Source organism: Pan paniscus, chromosome 6 (genome assembly GCF_029289425.2).
Source record: "Pan paniscus chromosome 6, NHGRI_mPanPan1-v2.0_pri, whole genome shotgun sequence".
NCBI lineage: Eukaryota > Metazoa > Chordata > Mammalia > Primates > Hominidae > Pan > Pan paniscus.
Window position 1 is genome coordinate 83,392,545 of NC_073255.2, and position 21,343 is coordinate 83,413,887.

General features: G+C 48.7%; 1 protein-coding gene across 5 annotated transcripts in view; it reads right to left on the reverse strand.

The window, feature by feature from the left end:
• The window catches only part of LOC117977910 (huntingtin-interacting protein 1-like), a 135,927-nt gene that overhangs the window by 51,158 nt on the left and 63,426 nt on the right, over positions 1 to 21,343 (reverse strand). For 3 of the 5 annotated variants that reach the window (XM_055115058.2, XM_055115054.2, XM_055115057.2), the window contains exons 2-5: positions 15,316 to 15,379; positions 8,041 to 8,183; positions 7,725 to 7,781; positions 2,414 to 2,494 (exon numbers count right to left, since the gene is read on the reverse strand). In XM_055115058.2, coding sequence (XP_054971033.1) covers positions 2,414 to 2,494; positions 7,725 to 7,739 — 96 coding nt within the window. In that variant the 5' untranslated portion in view covers positions 7,740 to 7,781; positions 8,041 to 8,183; positions 15,316 to 15,379. Of the gene's footprint in view, positions 1 to 2,413; positions 2,495 to 7,724; positions 7,782 to 8,040; positions 8,184 to 15,315; positions 15,380 to 15,482; positions 16,968 to 21,343 lie in introns of those variants that run through there. The other 2 variants (XM_063605787.1, XM_063605786.1) reach the window with 1 other exon arrangement.

The window sequence follows — 21,343 nt, forward strand, 5'->3', positions numbered from 1 at the left end:
CCAAATGCTGGGATTGCAGGTGTGAGCCACTCTGCCCAGCCTCCTTCCCCACTCTTGTATCGCTAATTGCTAAAAACTGGAAAAGTCCTTTGCTCCTCCACACTTGGACAATACCAGCTTCCCCTTTTTCTCTGCTTTCTAAAACCAGGAAAAACAAGACAGCAGTGAGCTCGAGAGCCTGTGGAAGCAAAGCCAGCTGCATCCTCTTCCACCCCAGGTCTCCAAGCCCACGTGACCATTCCCTTCTGCCCTTCCATGCTATTAAAAGCTAGGGGACTGGCTATTGGCACCAGCTGCTTCTGATGCCGCTGAACTCTGCTGTCTTCCTATACACAAGGCAAAGGGACCCCTTTGGCCTCTATCACCCCCGCAGCCCCACTGCCCCAGCTCCCATCCCAGTCCTCTTCCTCCTTAACCTTCTTCCCAGTCTTGCTTTCTCTATACCCTCCTTTCTTTCCTTTTCCACCTAAAATCCTACCCTAGGCCCTTCCTCCTCCTATTTTCCATTTAACACTTTTTTTTTTTTTTTTGAGACAGAGTCTTGCTCTGTCACCCAGGCTGGAGTGCAGTGGCGCCATCTCGGCTCACTGCAACCTCCGCCTCCTGGGTTCAAGCCATTCTCAAGCCTCAGCCTCCTGAGTAGCTGGGATTACAGGTGCGTGTCACCACGCCCAGCTAATTTTTGTGTTTTTAGTAGAGATGGGGGTTTCACTATGTTGGTCAGGCTGGTCTCCAACTCCTGGCCTCAAGTGATCCTCCTGCCTTGGCCTTCCATTGTGTGGAGATTAGAGGTGTGAGCCACCACATCCAGCTCAATTTAACGCTTTCAATCTCTACTCCCAAAACGTCTTTTTTTTTTTTTTTTTGAGATTGAGTCTTGCTCTGTCGCCCAGTCTGGAGTGCAGAGGCAGCATCTCGGCTCGCTGCAACCTCCACCTCCCAGGTTCAAGCGATTCTCCTGCCTCAGCCTCCCGAGTAGCTGGGACTACAGACGTGAGCTAATTTCTTTTTGTATTTTTAGTAGAGACGGAGTTTTGCCATGTTGGCCAGGCTGGTCTTGAACTCCAGACCTCAGACAATCTGCCCGCCTTGGCCTCCCAAAATGCTGGGATGACAGGCGTGAGCCACTGCGCCCAACCCCAAAACATCTTAAATCCAGTTCTCACCTTTCCCCGCCTCCTCATGACACCTTTACCAGAGCCCGGTCCTCCCTCCAATCACACGCTACAAGCCCCCTCCCCTCCACACTCTCAGCCTCTCCCTCCTGCTTCTTCGCCTTGCAATCCAGCCCAAGGGCCGCCCGACTCCCGGCCTCAGCCTCTGACACCCTGGCCTGGCCCAGCCTCAGTTCTGGTTTACGTTGCCTCCTATGTGCCCACCCCTCTGCCTGATCCCCATTGTCTCCCACAGTTGCCAGACCCCTGTACACCCCGCAGCTGCTCGCCTCCCCCACCTCACACTATCCATTGTGTCACCTTCTTCTCTCTTTTTTCTGTGAAACAGGGCCTCTGTTGCCCAGGCGGGAGGGCAGTGATGCGATCATAGCTCACTGCATCCTTGACTTCCCAGGCTCAAGGTATCCTCCCACCTCAGCCTCCCGAGTAGCTGGGACTACAGTTGCACACTACCACGCCCGGCTAATTTTTAAATTTTTTTGTAGAGACAGGATCTTGCTATGGCCCAGGCTGGTCTCAAACTCCTGGTCTTAAGCCATCCTCCAGCCTCGACCTCCCATAATGCTCAGATTACAGGCATGAGCCACTGTGCCCAGCCAGGAATTGTTTTTATTAACAGTAAAATCAATGCTTCTGTAACATTTTCATAAGGTAATATAGTGCCTAGGGTTACTCTTTCTTTTTTTTGTTTTTTTTTTTTGAGACAGAGTCTCATTTTGTCTCCCAGGCTGGAGTGCAGTGGCATGGTTTTGGCTCACTGCAACCTCTGCCTCCTGGTCTCAGGTTCAAGCGATTCTCCTGCCTCAGCCTCCCGAGTAGCTGGGACTACAGGCATGCATCACCACCATGGGTAATTTTTGTAATTTTAGTAGAGACGGGGTTTTGCCATGTTGTCCAGGCCAGTCTTGAACCCCTGACCTTGGGTGATCCATCCGCCTGGGCCTTCGAAAGAGCTAGGATTATAGGTGTGAGCCACCGTGCCTGGCCAGGTTTCTTTCTAGCTGCAAAATGGGGAACAAAGGGTGCAGAAGACACGGGCCAAAATCCCAGCCTTCGTCACACCCCGTGGGCCTGGCAGTGGCTTTCCTCTCTCACAGCTTGGGTACATGATGTGCACACTTCCTCAGAAGCCTGGGCTGTCTATTACCTGAAAGAGCTGACAAATGAGCCCAGGGAGGGGTTGAAGGGATGGAGCAGGGGAGGCGGCGGTGGCGGCAGAACTGTCCGCAGAGACTCACTTTGGTGTGGTACTCCATCTTGGTTCTTAGCAGTTTCAGGTAGATGCTGCACAGCTGGCCATACCCCTCGCTCAGGTGGCCCTTTTAGGAAGAGGAGGGGAAACAGAGTCAACAACAAGAACATAACAGTTGAGAGATCTGCAGCCAGGAATTCTCTGGTAAAGAATCTATCTTCTTTTTTTTCTCCCCTTTATTTTATTTATTTAGAGATGGGGTCTAGCTCTGTTGCCCAGGCTGGAGTGCAGTGGCATGATCTCGGCTCACTGCAGCCTCCACCTCCTGGGTTCAAGTGATTCTCCTGCCTCAGCCTCCCGAGTAGCTGGGATTACAGGCACGCACCACCACGCCTGGTCAATTTTTGTATTTTTACTAGAGATATGGTTTCACCATGTTGCCCAGGCTGGTCTCAAACTCCTGGCCTTGAGTGATCCACCTGCTTTGGCCTCCCAAAAGGCTAGGATTACACTACAGGTGTGAGCCACCACGCCCAGCTAATTTTTGTAGTTTTTAGTAGAGATGGGGTTTCACCATATTGGCCAGACTAGTCTCGAACTTCTGATCTCAGGTGATCTGCCCGCCTCTGCCTCCCAAAGTGCTGGGATTACAGGCGTGAGCCACCGCACCCAGCCATCTACCTTTATTCTTAAATGTAAAATAGAATCAATCTATTTTTCTTGCTTAATATGCTGCAATTTTATTCAACTTCTTCAACTTTCTTTCATTATTTTTAGTGACTGACCAGTACTATTGTAATTTATTGAACTGACTCAATAAATTCAAATGAGCTGAAGCCAATTCAAACCAGTTGAAATTTTTGCTATCATAAACCATTTCAATGAACATTCCTTATAGCACAATCTTTTGTACAAACATAAGGACTGCCTTTGATAAATTCTGGACAAAGCTTCCTACTTAAGAATGTTGAGTCTGGCCAGGTGCAGTGGCTCATGCCTGTAATCCCAGCACTTTGGGAGGCCGAGGAGGGAGGATTGCTTGAGCTCAGGAATTTGAGACCAGCCTGGCCAACATGGTGAAACCCCATCTCTACAAAAAATTAAAAAATTAGCTGGGCATGGTGGTGTGCACCTGTGGTCTCAGCTATTCAGGAGGCTGAAGTGGGAGGATCACTTGAGCCCAGGAAGTTGAGGCTGCAGTGAGCTGTGATCATGTCACCATACCTCCAGCCTTGGTGACAGAGCAAGAAACTGTCTCAAAACACCACCACCACCACCAACACACACACAAAAGACTGCCTCCTTGGTATAGGGGAAGTAAAGATAAATAATAAAGTAACAAACGCTTGTACTCCTGCACTGAGGAAGTCCTCCCTAAGGACTATGAAGAATTCTACCGCCTCAAATCACCGCTGTGATTGGGGAAGGAAAATCTGCCCTAAACTCACAAAACCTTAAGCTGAGAATTTAATTTCGAGTGATCTCAATCGAAGCAAATGCCAGTTCTCTCTGGAGGAACCTGCCTTCATTACAGACTTCAAAGAATTCTCCACAGATACAATTCCAAGGAAGATGAGCAGCTTAGGGTAGAAAATAACCGAACATAAAGAAAACTACACAGCATGGGCAAAATGCACCAAAAGGGACGGAGGACAGAAACAAATCTCTAAAGACTTTAGATAATAGAATTACAAAATATATATGAGATGACTTTGGTTCATATATCTAAAGAAATAAGAGACTGTTTCAAAATACATGCAGGGCATAATAAATTGTAAAGGAGGAGAAGCAGGGCCAGACACAGTGGCTCCTCCTGCCTGTAATCCCAGTGCTTTGGGAGGCTGAGGTGGCAGATCGCTTAAGCCCAGGAGTTTGAGACCACCCTTGGCAACATGGCGAAAACCTGCGTCTACAAAAATTAGCTGGGTTTGGTGGTGCACACCTGTTTTCCCAGCTACTTGGGAGGCTGAGGTGGAAGAATCACCTGAGCTCAGGAGGTTGAGGCTGCAATAAGCCATGATCGCGCCACTGCACTCCAGCCTGGGTGACAGAGTGAGACCCTGTCTCAAACAGCAACAACAACCACCTCCCCCCGCAAAAAACAAGCAGATTTGAAAATAAATAAATAAATAGAACTTCAGAAATGAAAACTGTACTAATTGGGCCAGGTGTGGTGGCTCATGCCTGTAATCCTAGCAATTTGAGAGGCTGAGGCATTGGATCACCTGAGGTTAGGAGTTCGAAACCAGCCTAGCCAACATGGTGAAACCCCATCTCTACTAAACATACAAAATTAGCTGGGCGTGGTGGCACATGCCTGTAATCCCAGCTACTTGGGAGGCTGAGACAGGAGAATCACTTGAACCTGGGAGGTGGAGGTTGCGTGAGCAGAGATCGTGCCATTGCCCTCCAGCCTGGGCAACAAGAGCAAAACTCTGTCTTAAAGAAAAAAAAAAAAAGAAGAAGAAGAAGAAGAAAAGAAAAGAAAAGAAAACTGTACTAAATGAAATTGAAAACCTTATGGAGAAGCTTAATAACACATTAGACCCAACTGGAGAGGAGGCAAACTGAAGGCTAGAGTTGATAAAAATTATCCAGAATACAGCAAAGACAAATAGGTAGAAAAAACTGAAAGAGTGGTTTAGAGACATGAGGGGTAGGATGAGAAAGTCTGACACAGGTCTAGCCAAAATCTGAGAAGGGGCTGGGCGCGATGGCTGATGCCTGTAATCCCAACACTTTGGGAGGCCGAGGAGGGAAGATCACTTGAGGTCAGGAGTTCGAGACCAGCCTGGCCAACATGGCAAAACCGTGTCTCCACTAAAATATAAAAATTAGCTGGGTGTGGTGGTAGGCACTGTAATTCTAGCTACTCGGGAGGCTGAGGCAGGAGAATCGCTTCAACCTGGGTGGCGGAGGTTGCAGTGAGCTGAGATTATGCCAGTGTACTCTGGCCCAGGCAACAGAACAAGACTCTGTCTCTAAAAAAAAAAAAAAAAAAAAAAAAAAAAAGACATTCTTTTTTTTTGTTTTTTTTTTGTTTTTTTTTGAGACGAAGTCTCTCTCTGTCACCTAGGCTGGAGTGCAGTGGTGCGATCTCGGCTCACTGTGAACTCCGCCTCCCGGGTTCACGCCGTTCTCCTGCCTCAGCCTCCTGAGTAGCTGGGACTACAGGCACCCACCACCACGCCCGGCTAATTTTCTGTATTTTTTTAGTAGAGACGGGGGTTTCACCGTGTTAGCCAGGATGGTCTCGATCTCCTGACCTCGTGATCCGCCCGCCTCGGCCTCCCAAAGTGCTGGGATTACAGGCATGAGCCACTGCGCCTGGCCAAAAACGACATCCTTAAACAAGCAAACACAGTGTCAGCCACCAGTAGGCTCTCAATTATGGAAGTTAGAAAGGAAATAATTCAGGCAGAAAGAAAGTGATCTCAGATGAAAGGTCTATGGAGAGCACAGAATAAAACAAGGAAAATAAAACAATAACTTACAGAATTTAAAGATAAACATAACCAAAACCAAAATACATGGTTATGCTAACAGATAAATTGAGGGACTGAATGGAACTAAAATATTCTCAAGTCTTTGTGTTATACAGGAAACAAAGATACGAAAGGTAGACCTAGATAAAACAAGCAAGCATTTTGTAATTATTAGAGAACATGCCAAAAACAAAAAAAGTAGATTTGTTTTTTAACCTCCCAAATAGTAATGAGGAAAAAACAGAATGAGAAAAAAATACCCAGCCAATCCAAAAGAAGGCAAGGAATGAGAGAAATAGAAGTAGAACAGATGGGACAAATAGAAAACATAGAATAAAATGGGAGACATAAATCTAAACATACCATGTAGCATAATAAATGTAAATAGACTAAATGCCCAGTTAAAAGACAAAGACTACCATCCTGGATAAAAAAACAACCACCACAAACCACACAAAATCCAACCAAATGTTATTTATAAGTGTTATTTCTAAAACATAAAAATATAGGAATGCTTAAAGTAAAAAGATGAAGAAATATATACCAGGCAAATTCTAACAAAAAGGAAAAAGACCTAAGCTTTACATGTTACAGGGAACGTTTTCTAGCGCACAGTTGGGAAATCTGGGGACAACTCTCAACTTTGTTCTGGTACCTAATTTTGTGACTTTAGGACAAGTTGCTTCCCTTTCTGGGCCTGTGTTTCCTCACCTATGATAGGTAGATAGGACTACATAGTTGCCAACATTTTATAGGTGCAGACAGATACAGGTAAGACTTTGCAAAAAGGCTAAAGTAGTAGTTCTCAACTGGTAGAGGCAAAAGAACATATCAGAATCAACCAGGGAGATTTTTTTTTTTTTTTTGAGACAGAGTCTCACTCTGTCACCCAGGCTGGAGTGCAGTGGCCCAATCTTGGCTCACCACAACCTTCGCCTCCTAGGTTCAAGCGATTCTCCTGCCTCAGCCTCCCGAGTAGCTGGGATTACAGGCACACGCCACCACACCCGGCTAATTTTTGTATTTTTAATAGAGCCCGGGTTTCACCATGTTGGCCAGGTTGGTCTCAAACTCCTGGCCTCAGGTGATCTGCCTGCCTCGGCCTCCCAAAGTGCTAGGATTACAGGCGTGAGCCACTGCGCCTGGCCAAGAGAGATTCTTCAAAATGCAGATTACCCCTCTCCATATACACACCCACGGACATCAGAATCTGGGGTGATTGTGGTGTGTGTACAGAAATGCTCTTTTCCATTGACTGTGATATTGCCACCTACCTCCCCCCTCATCCTAAAGCACTGATAATCTCTAAACAGGAAAGAAAAAGCTCTGGCATTAAGAATTGGGTATGCTAATTCTAATTCTCAATGCACTATGACTCCAACGGGACCAGTGGAAGGAGAAGAGAAGTAGGAACTGTGGGCTGGGCACAGTGGCTCATGTGTGTGATCCCAGCACTTTGGGAGGCTGAGGTGGGAGGATCACTTGAGGCCAGGAGTTCAAGACCAGCCTGGGCAGCATAGCAAGACCCCGTCTCTACCAAAAAAAAAAAAAAAAAAAGCAGGAAACATGGCCATGTAGCTACTGCTGAGGGATCCCAACCTTGGACAGCTTTGTGACATGAGTTTATGAGTTTTCATTGGCAGGAGAAGCTCCCAGGCCCTGGAACTTTCCTGAAGCATCCAGAGACCCCAGGCAAGACTATGGATATCATGGTACTCTTTGGGGGCATCCTTAGTCCGTCTCTGGCACCCATGGGAGAAATCCTCAACAAGCTGAAGGAGATGAATTTATTTCACCCTCCAGTCCTTGCTCTGTGGCCTCTGAGGAAGGAAAGGAGAAGCACGTGGCTCCTGAGTACATCTCCAAACTCACCCACATCCTGCTCATGTCACTCAATTCATTTCTGTATCTCAGAGAGTCCTTCAGGACCTGCAGGGGCAAAAGAACAGCCTGTGAGAGAATGGAGAAGGAAAGAAAGACAAAGGGAAGGAGGATGGAGAGAGGCGGAGGTGAACCTAGGGCAGGGGGACAGGCTGATGGGAGGGAGACTCACCCAACTCTAATGGGGAACCCAAAGGCCAGGAGAAGGGGGCAGTGTGGGAGAGGACAGCAGCCTCTGTGGCCCAGGCAGTCACTTTCCCCACAAGGATCCCTGGCTCCCTGCCACCCCACAGCCCCAGGAACTCACGTTCGGGTGTCCATCTCGGAGGAGTTTGTGGAACACATGGCAGAACTTCCAGCAGAGCACTGCATTGCTAGACAGAGGCAGGCAGTTGACAACAGACCAGAAGGTCTGTGCCCCTTTCTCATGGTGGGTGCCCAGTATGCACGGTGAGGGGGGGTTATGGAAAACAACGGATGGGCTCTGCCAGTCACTGCAGGGGACTGAGCCTGCACCCAGCCACTGCAGGGGACTGAGCCTGCACCCAGCCATCACAGGGGATAGAGGCTGCACCCAGCCACTGCAGGGGACCAAGCCTGCACACAGCCACTGCAGGGGACCGAGCAGTAGTGCAAGTCGTGGTTGGCAGTGCCTTGGAGGGAGCGCCGCTCAGAGCTAAGACACCATAGAACTGTACATTCCTTCTGGGAGTTTTAGGGCAGATGGGAATACTTATTTTAATAAAATCCACTTGAGTAGACAATTTCCCGAGATGTAAGCATCTTGAGAGAGAGGTGTGTCTTTTTCTAATTTGCACAAATACCCTGTAGGCCACGGTGGTATTGGGTTGTCCTTTCTATGAGAATGCTGAGTTGATGATGTGTCCTTCGGGAATAACTACAGCTATTTGTTGTGGTGGTTGAGATAGGGTCTTACTCTGTCACCCAGACTGGAGTGCAGTGGTGTGATCATAGCTCACTGTAACCTCGAACTCCTGGGCTCAGGCAATCCTCCTACCTCAGCCTCCCAAGTAGCTGGGGCTATAGGCATGCACCACTGTGCCCGGCTAATTTTTAAATTTTTGGTAGAGATGAGATCTTGCTATGTTGCCCAGGCTGGTCTCAAGCTCCTGGCCTCAAGTGGTCCTCCCCTCTTGGCCTTGCAAAGTGCTGGGGTTACAGGCATGAACCACTGTGTCTGGCCTTATGACACCTAACTTTTAAACAACATTTGAGGGCTTCCTCAGGTTCTTTCTTATGCATTATTAAAAGTAAGGGTGTGCAAGCCAGGTGCAGAGACTCACGCCTATAATCCCAGCACTTTGGGGGGCCGAGGTGGGTGGATCACCTGAGCTCAGGAGTTTAAGATCAGCCTGACCAACACGGCGAAACTCCATCTCTACTAAAAATACAAAATTAGCTGGGCGTGGCGGTGGGCGCCTGTAATCCCAGCTTCTCAGGAGGCTGAGGCAAGAGAATTGCTTGAATCCGGGAGGTGGAGGTTGCAGTGAGCCAGGATCATGCCACTGCACTCCAGCCTGGGTGACAGAGCAAGACTCCATCTCAAAAAAAAAAAAAAAAAAAAAAGTGAGGGTGTGCTTCTGCTCCTCGTCAAGGACCTTGGTCCCTGCAGGGAGTCCTGCACCTTGACCCCTTGGCTCCTCCTCCAGGCAGCATTTCCCAGCCCCTTTCCATTTAGCCAGCCTTGTGCTTGCCTTGACAGCAGCAATCTTTGTTTAAAATGCCCTTTCTGTAAACCTCAACACCCCACTTCTTCCGTAAACCCACCTGGCCCTGTTCAGGGGCACCTTCAATCTCTCCACACCTTAAATTCCCCATATATGGAATCCTGGAACCGCTTCTCCCCAGGCCTAATTCCAAACACACCCACTCCCTGCAGATAGTCGTTGGTTTGCATGTAATAAATGTCCATCATGGTGGAGCGCGGTGGCTCACACCTCCAATCCCAGCACTTTGGGAGGCTGAGGCGGGAGGATCACCTGAGGTCAGAGTTCGAGATCAGCCTGACCAATGTGGTGAAACCCCATCTCTACTAAAAATACAAAATTAGCCCAGTGTGGTGGCGCATGCCTGTAATCCCAGCTACTTGGGAGGCTGAGGCAGGAGAATTGCTTGAACCTGGGAGGCAAAGATTGCAGTGAGCTGAGATCGTGCCATTGCACTCCAGCCTGGGCAACGAGCAAAACTCCGCCTCAACAACAACAGCAACAACAAAAGCCCTTTCCATAAACCTGAACACCCGACTTCTTCCATAAACCTGCCTGGCCCTGTTCAGGGTCACCTTCAATCTCTCCACACCTTGAATTCCCCATATATGGGATCCTGGAACCACTTCTCCCCAGGCCTAATTCTAAACACACCCACCCTCTGCAGATAGTTGTCAGTTTGCATGTAATAAATGTCCATCAGGGTTGGGCGTGGTGGCTCATGGCTGTAATCACAGGACTCTGGGAGGCCGAGGTGGGCAGATCACAAGGTCAGGATATCAAGACCAGCCTGGCCAACATGGTGAAACCCCGTCTCTACTAAAAGTACAAAAATTAGCCGGGCATGGTGGTGCATGCCTGTAATCCCACCTACTCGGGAGGCTGAGGCAGGAGAATCGCTTGAACCTGGGAGATGGAGGTTGCAGTAAGCCAAGATTGCACCACTGCACTCCAGCCTGGGCGACAGAGCGAGACTCCATCTCAAAAATAAACAAATGTCCCTCTGGCCTCACATGATTTTAAGTTCGGCTATTCCAGATCTCTGTCATTAGTGAGCTCTTTTTGGAGTGAGGAGAGAATTTCCACTTTTGTAATTGTGTGCTTCAACAAGATTCACAGACCCAGTAACTGGGCACTGTCAGTTGTTAGGACAACTCTGTGCCCGGAACTTTAGGCTTTACTCAGCAAGGCTCAGGTCGCAAGTGCACTGTCATTTAGGGCAGAAGGACTCATCTCAGGTAGGAAACTAAATGACTCACCCAGAGCACATGTTATTTTGCTTCTGAACTGGAAGATACCATAAAGCTCCTTTCCTCGATGACATCTTCATTTAGAGAGGGGTGGGCTTAAACAGATGTTTGGGTCTGGAAGCTAAAATCAGCTTTTGGTGTAGGAGTCTGTCTTTCTTTCTTTCTTTCTTCCTTCCTTCCTTTTCTTTCTTTTTCTCTCTTTCTTTCTCTCTTTCTCTCTCTCCCTTCCTTCCTTCCTTCCTTCCCTCCCTCTCTCTCTCGTTCGTTCTTTCTTTCTATTTTTTTTTTTAGACAGGGTCTCGCTCTGTCGCCCAGGCTGGAGTGCAGTGGCACAATCTTGGCTCACTGCAACCTCCACCTCCCAGGTTCAAGTGATTCTCGTGCCTCAGCCTCCCAAGTAGCTGGGATCACAGGCACCCGCCACCATGCCCGGCTAATTTTTGTTTTTTTAGTAGAGACGGGGTTTCACCATGATGCTCAGGCTGGTCTCGAACTCCTGGCTTCAAGAGATCCACCCACCTTGGCCTCCCAAAGTTCTGGGATTACAGGTGTGAGCCACTGCGCCTGGCCTTGGTGTAGGAGCGATTTCTGAAATAATTTTTGGTTCCACTTAAATCACAGCCCCTGCAGACTGCAAGGAAGCCGTGAGGAGAGACCAGCAACCCCCAGCCTCCCCGCACTCCTTCTCCCAGTGGACAGTGCTTACTTTTCCTGAGAGCAGCCTCCTAAACCGAAGCTGAGTGCAGAGTTAGTTGGGGACCCTGGCTTTATTTTATTAAATTTAAATTAATTTTGTTAATTTGTTTTTTAGAGACAGGGTCTCCTTCTGTTGCCCAGTCGGGAGTGCATTGGTGCAATCATAGCTCACTGCAGCCTCCAACTTCTGGGCTTAAGTGATCCTCCCTGCTCAGCCTCCCAAGTAGCTGGGACTACAGGCATGCACCAACACACTTAGCTAATTTTTTATTTTTTGTAGAGATGGGTCTCACTATGTTGCCCAGGCTGGTCTTGAATTCCTGGGCTATGTGATCCTCCTGCCTGGGCCTCCCCAAGTGCTGGGATTACAGGTGCGAACCACCACACCCGGCTCAGGCACCCTGACTTTGAAATGCGCAAGGAGACCTTTCTGGCATTCTTTCACATATAAGCATTTTTATGCCCCAAGTATGTGTCAAAGCCTGTAAAATCCATTCAGGGAGAAAAAAAAGAAAATAAGAAAAATAAGACTCAGTCCCCAGCCCTCCAGGAGTGAATACCAAGGTGGCGGGCCAACCTGTTCACCATTTAGGCATCTGTGATAAATGTGTAAGCAGCATTTCTGAAGTCAGACTTCCTAATGCTTATTCAGTTTGTATCTAAGGCAGCTGATAAAAGACCTGATAATAGATAAATGTGCTGGGCATGGTGGCTCACGCCTGTAATTGCAGCACTTTGGGAGGCCCAGCGGGAGGACTGCTTGAGCCTAGCTAGGAGTTCAAGACCAGCCTGGGCCACAGTGAGACCCCATCTCTATAAAAAATTAGCCAGGCATGATGGCATGTGCCTATAGTCCCAGCTACTCAGGAGGCTGAGGTGGGAGGATCACTTGAGCCTAAAAGTTGGAGGCTGCAGTGAGCCTCCAACTGATTGTGTCACTGCACTCCAGCCTGGGTGACAGTGCATGACCCTGCCTCAAAAAAAAACAAAAGCTTTGGGATATCTTTAATTAGGCATTTCAAACCCTACTGTATGGAGTTGATTTTTCAACATTTATTCACCATTTAGAAATTATGAATCAGAGACTCATAGAATGTTAGGGCTGGACTGTTAAATCTTTGAAATCTTTTTCTTTTTGAAACGGAGTTTGGCTCTTGTTGCCCAGGCTGGAGTACAGTGGCGCGATCTCGGCTCACTGCAACCTCTGCCTCCCAGGTTCAAGTGATTCTCCTGCCACAGCCTCCCAAGTAGCTGGGATTACAGGTACCCGCCACCACACCTGGCTAATTTTTGTTTTTTCAGTAGGATGGGGTTTTACCATGTTGGCCAGGCTGGTCTCGAACTCCTGACCTCAGGTCATCCACCCGCCTCCACCTTCCAAAGTGCTGGGATTATAGGCATGAGCCACCACACCTGGCCTGAAATCTTCTTTGTCCAACCTTTGATTGAACAGAAAGTGACCTAAGACTCATGGAGGCCCCACTCAAGGTCCCAGAGTGAGCCCGAGAGTTCCAGTGGCAGAATGTCAGAATCTCCTTGCAGGGCCCCTTCCCTCCTCCCAGGGAGCCTCCCGGCAGCATGTGACCTGACCCTGCCGCTGCAGGCCTGGCCTCTCTGCACCCATGTCTTGTCCTGAACAGCACACTGCCTGATGATAACTGTCTCTCCCTTACTCATATCTTTTATCAGATTGATCACAAATTATTCGTAGGTAAGGGTCAGGGCTGAGTCATTTCCTCTGAGAAAATCCACTGGGCCGTTTAAAATAAAGGCTTTTCTTGGTTTGCTTTGAATCATCGCAAGGGTACCAAACGTGATGCAGGAAACCAAGGGGCCTGTGTCTTTCTGGGGAAAAAAAGAGCAAGATCTAGCTAGGCTCGCACAGGGCTGGACTTCTGGGTTACCCCAGAGAGGTTCTGCAGCCGCCATCCTAATTCCAGCCAAAGCATCTTCCCACTAAAGGCAAGCTGCTTTCCCTCTAGCAAACAGCAGTTCATATACCACACTAAGCAATGCTGGGCTTCTCTGGCTATCTAACCTGGAGGGTCGCCTCTAGGGGTTGAGGCTAGAAGGCTTCGGGACAAGCTGCTCTGGCTTGCCTGGCTGTGACACAGTAACCAAGAGCCCAGGTGAGGAGAAGCTTCCCACTGCAGACAGAAGTCCAGCCTCTGAGGCTGGGTGCGGCCTCCGAAGTTGGGCGCGGTGGCTCATGCCTGTAATTCCAGCACTTTGGGAGGCCAAGGCAGGAGGATTGCTTGAGCTCAGGAGTTTGAAACCAGCCTGAGCAACATGGCAAAACCCCGTCTCTACTAAAAATACAAAAATTAGCCAGGGGTAGTGATACACACCTGTGGTCCCAGCTACTTGGGAGGTTGAGGCAGGTGGATCTCTTGAGCCTGGAAGGCGGAGGTTTCGGTGAGCTGAGATCATGCCACTGCACTCCAGCCTAGGCGACAGAGCAAGACTGTCTCAAAAAAAAAAAAAAAAAAGTCCCAACTCTGCTTGCCCGGAACTCCACCTTGCTCTGGCCCAGCACACAGAGAGTTAAAAGCTTAGCCACCCCCCTGGCAGACTCTCTCCTTCAGCCTTTGGGGATTAAGCGCTTCAGTTCCTGGATTCTGCAACTCAAAGGCAGATTCCTAGGGATTCATCAGCCAGCATGGTCCTGCACCTCTCTACAAAGCCACAGGCTGCTCCTGGGTGTGGTGGGCTTACAGAGGGCTTTCAAGTCACCCATTCCCTAATCCACTTCAAGGCTCTTGTCTTCTTCCCCCTGGCATAGGTTGAACCTGTTCACGAAGGTAGAGAGCCCCTGCCTCAGTTTAAGGCCAACCAACCTCTGAAGCTAAGACTTTCTTTTTTTCGGCCAGGCATGGTGGCTCATACCTGTGATCTCAGCACTTTAGGAGGCTGAGGCCAGGCGTTCAAGGCCAGCCTGGCCAACATGGCAAAACCCCGGTCCTACTAAAATTATAAAAATTAGCCGGGTGTGGTGGCACACGCCTGTCATCCCAGCTACTTGGGAAGCTGAGGCACAAGAATCGCTTGAATCCAGGAGGCAGAGGTTACAGTGAGCCGAGAACATGCCACTGCCCTCCAGCCTGGGCAACAGAGTGGGACTCTGTCTCAAAAAAGAAAAAAAAAAAAACTCTCTTTTTCTTTTTGCTTTCATGCTCAGAAAAGGAGATAACTATTGATTATGCAACCTCCAGGGGAGTGGTCCCTGTGTTCCTGTAAAGGCAAAGAAAGGACCTGGAGGGCTTTGAATATAGGTGAAGATGCCTCCTGACCCCCAGGAGGTCTCTCAAAGGAAAGTAACTTTCAAGTGACTATGAGGTTCTACAAAGCTTGAGTCGGCCAGGTGCAGTGGCTCTCCCCTGTAATTCCAGCACTTTGGGGTTACAGAGGAGGGAGGATTGCTTGAGGCCAGCTTGGGCAATGAGCAATACCCCATCTCTAAAAATCATAAAATAAATTAGCCAGGCATAGTGGTGCACACCTGTAGTCCCAGCTACTCGGGAGGCTGAGACGAGAGGATTGCGTGAACCCAGGAGTTTGAGGCTGCAGTGAGCTATGATCACGCCATTGCACTCCAGCCTGGGCAACACGGCAAGACCCCTTTGGGAAAAAGAAAAAAAGGAGTGCTTAAGTCCTTAAGGAAAGGAGCAGGATCTTTGGCAAGTTGAAAGGCCTGGGCTCCACAGCCTCTTTGGTGTCTGCCACCCTGAAGGTCTGTGGTCTCTGCAGCCAGCCCTCTCTGAGAAGCTGCCATCATCAGAAGCTGCAGGGACCTGGCCTGTGCAGGGTTGCCCCTTCCTGGAGCTGAGCAAGGCAGCCTGGCCCTGACCTCAGTCCCCATGAGCTGACCTCCCTCAGGGTCGGTCTTCCAAGCAACATCCAAAAGGATATTTCTGGCGTGTTTTTCCTTTACAGCCACTTCCTGCGTATTAATGGCCTTATTGATGCTGACAGTCTGAAAAACAAGAAGGGGGGAGGGAAAGGAGGATGAGATGAATAAGCCTCTGAGTGGCTGAGACCCTCCCAAATGCCCGCCCCTTTCTCCTCCTCCAGCCAACCTCCCCCAGCCCCACGGGTGGTCGGTTCCTCTGCAGGCGCCCAGCTGGGGGCAGAGGTGGGCAGCGCTCCCAGGAGCCAGCTGGCTGGGCCGTCCTGAGGGAGTGGGCACCACTGCCTGGCATTGGCTGTGCCCAGCTGCTGCTCCCGCCTGCCACTCACTCCCTTGGCACAACAACATGGCAATTAAAGCCCGCACAAAGAGATGCTTTTCATCCCCCAGGGAAACATTATTTCTCCCGGAGCAGGAGGAAGAGGCGCAGAGATCAGGGAGTGACCATGGCCCAAGAGCATCCAGCTGCCCCTCTCTCCCCTCCAAACCTTCCACAGAGCCTTCTCCGGCTGGCCAGCACCGGCGGTGGTCACTAAGTCTTTGTTTTACCACACTCTTGGGCATTTTCCAACTTCTAAGCAAATTCCCTTGTACTTCCTTAATGACATCAAGGGACATTAAACATTCCCTCTCAATCGTTTTTAAAATCGTTAACTTTTTTTTTTTTTTTTTGAGGAGTCTCGCTCTGTCACCCAGGCTGGAGTGCAGTGGCCTGATCTTGGCTCACTGCAACCTCTGCCTCCTGGGTTCAAGCGATTCTCCCACCTCAGCCTCCCGAGTAGCTGGGCCTACAGGCACCCGCCATCAAACCCGGCTAATTTTTGTATTTTTAATAGAGACGCGGTTTCACCATGTTGGTTGGCCAGGCTGGTCTCGAGATCCTGACCTCAGGTGATCCGTGCGCCCCAAAGTTCTGGGATTACAGGCCTTGTTTTTTTCTTTTTTGAGCAGAGTCTTACTCTGTCGCCCAGGCTAGAGTGCAGTGGTGTGATCGTGGCTCACTGCAACCCCTGCCTCCTGTGTCAAAGCAATTCTCCTGCCTCAGCCTCCCGAGTAGCTGGGATTACAGGTGTGCACTACCATGCCCAACTAATTTTTGTATTTTTAGTACAGACGGGGTTTCGCCATGTTGGCCAGGCTGGTCTCGAACTTCTGACCTCAAATGATCCTCCCACCTCTGCCTCCCAAAGTGCTGAGATTACAGGCGTGAGCCACTGTGCCCGGCCAAATCATAACTCTTTTTAATTTTGCAAAGTGCATATACATAGGAGTACCATTTGCACAAACACAGAAAAGGGATTATATCATGTAGGCTGTTTTCTTAGGTACAGATTTTATCCTTTTTCTGTTTTGATGTCATTCTATCCCTATAACCCATGTTAAAAACCTGTTATGTATCACATACATACACCCACACATACACATAAATACCTACATACTGAAGAGGTTAATTTTGCCATTGTTCTACAAAAATTAGATTGTCATATATAGACTTCTCTACATCTTGGTTTTCTTGAATGTATCTCCTGGAAAATTCTGCAAAGGGGCTGAAAAAACTCTAGTTTTTATTATTATTATTATTATTTTTCGTCCTGAGACAGGGTCTTTTTCTGTCCCCTAAGCTGATGTGCAGTGGCACAATCATGGCTCACCACAGCCTCCAACTCCTGGGCTCTAGCGATTCTCCTGCCTCAGCCTCCTGAGTAGCTGGGATTACTGGCGAATGACATCATGCTCAGTTATTTTCATTTTTGGTAGAGACGGGGTCTCACTATGTTGCCCAGGCTGGTCTCAAACTCCTGGCTTCAAGTGATCCTCCCACCTCAGCCTCCCAAAACACTGGGATTACAGGCATGAGCCACTGTCCCCAGCCAGGAATTACCTTTAAAATTTTAGGTGTGATAAATATGTTGTGGTTAATTTTTAAAGAGTTTGTTTTTTTTTTAAACAGGTTCATTCTGAAATATTTACTGGCAAGATGATACAATGTCTAAGATTTACTTCAAATAATCTGGAGAATAAAAAGTCTGGTGGTTGATGGTATAGACCCACGGATCAGCAAACTACAGTTGCAAGCCACAACCAGACCAGACTAACACCTGGTTTTGAAAATAAAGCTTATGGCCGGGCACAGTGGCTCATGCCTGTAATCCCAGCACTTTGGGAGGCCAAGGTGGGTGGATCACCTGAGGTCAGGAGTTTGAGACCAGCCTGGCCAACATGGTGAAACCCCATCTCTACTAAAAATACAAAAATTAGCTGGGTGTGGTGACGGGCACCTGTAATCCCAGCTACTTGCTACTCGGGAGGCTGAGGTAGGAGAATTGCTTGAACCTGGGAGGCGGAGGTTGCAGTGAGCCGATATTCCACAATTGCACTCCAGCCTGGCTGAGAGAGCTCTCAGCGACAACAACAAAACTCTCAACAACAACAACAACAACAACAACAACAACAAAGAAAAAAAAAGAAAAAAAGAAAGAAAAGAAATCTTATTAGAATTCACCCACTCTCATGCATTTATGTATTCATTTAATATCAGCTGAGGCTGCTTCTGCATTACAAAGGCAGAGTTGAATGGTTGCGATGGAGACCATGAGGCCTGCAAAGCCTAAAATATTTACTAACTGGCTCTTTGCAGAAAATGCTGACCCCTTGTCCATAGGATATATGTTTGGCCACAAGTTCCTTGTTGATGCTGGGGCTATACCAGGGCTTCTTGGACTAGTCTTCATATTTGTATACGTTTGAACTTTTCTATAATGAAAGGTTAAAAAAAAAAAACTTTGACCCAGTAATCTCACTCCTAGGAATCTATCCTTTGGAAATAAAAACTTTTTTTTTTTTTTCTGTTTAGACAGAGTCTCACTCTGTTGCCCAGGCTGGAGTGCAGTGGCATGATCTCAGCTCACTGCAAACACCGCCTCCTGGGTTCAAGCGATTCTCCTGCCTCAGCCTCCCGAGTAGCTGGGACTACAGGCGTATGCCACCATGCCTGGCTAATTTTTATATTTTTAGTAGAGACAGGGTTTCGCTATGTTGACCATCCTGGTCTCGAACTCCTGACCTCAAGGTTGCCCAGGCTGGCGGGACTTGAACACCTGGATTCCAGTGATCCTCCTACCTCAGCCTCTCAAGTAGCTGGGACTATAGCTGCACACTGCCACATCCAGCTGCTGTTTTTCTAAATTCTCAGATATGTTCTTTTTTTTTTTGAGACGGAGTCTCGCTCTGTCACCAGGCTGGAGTGCAGTGGCGTGACCTCGGCTCACTGCAACCTCTGCCTCCTGAGTTCAAGCGATTCTCCCACCTCAGCCTCCCGAGTAGCTGGGACTACAGGTGCCTGCCACCACGCCCAGCTAATGAATATGTTCTTAAATCCATATCTCCTTATATATTTTCTTCTCCTGACCAGACTTGATTTTTAAACAGTATAACCTCTGTTGTAAGTTGAATTGTATACCCCCGCCCCACAAAAATATATAATCACGCCCAACCCCCCCCCCACCCCGTACCTATGAATATGATCTTATTTACAAATAGGGCATTTGCAGATGTAATTAGTTAAGATGAGGTCACACTGGAGTAGGGTCATATTATGGGATGTAATATGACTGGTGATCCTCGAAGAAGATGTAGGGATCCAGAGACACACAGGGAGGATGCTGCATGAAATGAGACAGAGATGAGTGATGAGTCTACAAGCCAAGGAATGCCAAGGACAGCCAGCGGCCACGAGAAGCTAGAAAGAATCCTTCCCGGCCGGGCGCAGTGACTCACACCTGTCATCCCAGCACTTTGAGAGGCAGAGGCGGGAGGATCACCTGAGGTCAGGAGTTCAAGACCAGCCTGGCCAACACAGCGAAACCGTGTCTCTACTAAAAAATACAAAAATTAGCTGGGTGTGGTGGCGTGTGCCTGTAGTCCTAGCTATTAGGGAGGTTGAGGCAGGTGGATTGCTTAAGCCCAGGAGGTTGAGAGTGCAGTAAGCAGTAATCACGCCACTGCACTCCAGCCTGGGTGACAGAGCGAGACACTCAAAAAAAAAAAAAAAAAAAAAATGGAGCCTTTCCTAGAGCTTTCAGAGACAGTATTGCCCTACCTTGCAAGATGGTGAGAGAATGCAGCCACCCAATTAGTGGGAATTTGTTGACAGCCCCAGGAAACTAATTACAGGGTCCTTTCCCCATCAGATGGGGTCCTCTGGGAGGACAAGAATGACATGCGATGCTTCCCCTACAGCACATGATTTGGGGCTCTCCTGAGCACAGTCGTTGGCTCTGCAGGGTGAGCGTAAGAGCAGTCAGGAAGGAATCTCTGGCCAGCACTTTGGGAAGCTGAGGTGGGAGGATCGCTTAAGGCCAGGATTTTGAGATCAGCCCGGACAACATGGTGAAACCCTGTCTCTACAAACCAATACAAAAATTAGCCAGGTGTGGTGGTGCACAACTGTAGTCCCAGCTACTAGGGAGGCTGAGGTGGGAGGATCGCTTAAGCCCAGCAGGCAGAGGTTGCAGTGAGCCGTGATCGCCCCCACTGCATTCCAGCCTGGGCAACAGAGCAAAAACCCTGTCTCAAAAAAGGAAAAAAAAAAAAGATGCAAGTAAGAAGTGAAAAGTTCATTCCCCTAAACCTCTCCATGAAGCAGTACTTCTCTCCTATGGAGACGCAGTGCTTACAGCTTCCTCTTAGCACGTCCTTCCCTGGACCTTAGTCCTCAGTGACAGAACTGTCCCAAGCACTGTCTTCCCTGTACATTTCCTCAAGTGCATTACAGCCGTTTAAACTATGTTCTTCCCCTGGCACCATAGGCCAGGGGCACCATGACATAGGCTGGGGCACCATGACAATGGCAAAATTCTGGCTGCAGACAGACCCCCTGGGCAAAGTCTCCATACTTCCGGAGCCCATCAAGGTTGTCTGCAGTCAGAAAGGACTTACAAGGCATATAAATACATAGAAGGACAAGAAACCCAAATCTGTAAGATGCTGACCTGGACATGGTTAAGTTCCAGGGGGTTTGGGAAGGCCTGTAAGGAATATGGGCCGTGAGGAAGAGGACCACACCAGGTAGTTGGAAATGCTAGAAATGGGGCTGGATGCGGTGGCTCATGCCTGTAATCCCAGTACCTTAGGAGACTCAGGTGGGAAGATCACTTCAGGACAGGAGTTCAAGACCAGCCTGGGCAACATAGTGAGACCTCATCCCTACAAAAAAATTAGCTGGGTATGGTGGCATGCGCCTGTATTCCCAGCTACTCTGGAGACTGAGGTGGGAGGATTACTTGAGCGATCCAGGCATTGGAGGCTGCAGTGAGCTGAGATTGCATCACTATGCTCGTCTGAATGACAGAGCAAGACCTTGTCTTAGAAAAGAAGGAAGAAGGAAGGAAGGGAGGGAGGGAGGGAGGGAGGGACGGAGGGAAGAAAAATGGTAGAAACTGCTTCAGGGCCTCTAGGGAGGACCCATGATGGGTGAGATTTAGATTTACCCTAAAAATAACTGTTCCTACTGCTTGACCAATTGCTCAAACTTGTGGTCATTATGAACCTTGCTCACACACACACGCAAAAATCTTATAGTAACAAATTTTTAAAATCTTTAAAATTCCCATAAGCCACGTAAAATAATATACCGTGAGTCTGTAACTATGGATCCACTGAGGGTGTGTGTATAGCTGAGAATCAGGAAAGTTCTGTGCTGTAGTGTTGAAAGGAGAGAGAAACCTTTTAAACTGAGACACTGCTCAAGGAAGACTTCTTAAAGGGAAAGGAGGGATAACTCGGCCCAGCTACTGTCCCAGCCATTACCCACTTCTGTCATATATGCCTCATAGGAACTCTGGGGTCTGGAGGGCTGTTGTTCAGAAAGGCGGAGAAACTCACCCAAGGTCATGCTCTTTGGTTCCAAGCCCTGAACCAGCACCCGCTCTGTACTGTGGAGGGGTTCGGGCCTGCAGGGGACTGGGTCTGGGGTTCTGGACACAGATGACAGGCCTTCTGGGCAGAGGAAGTGCCACAAGTAAAGGCACC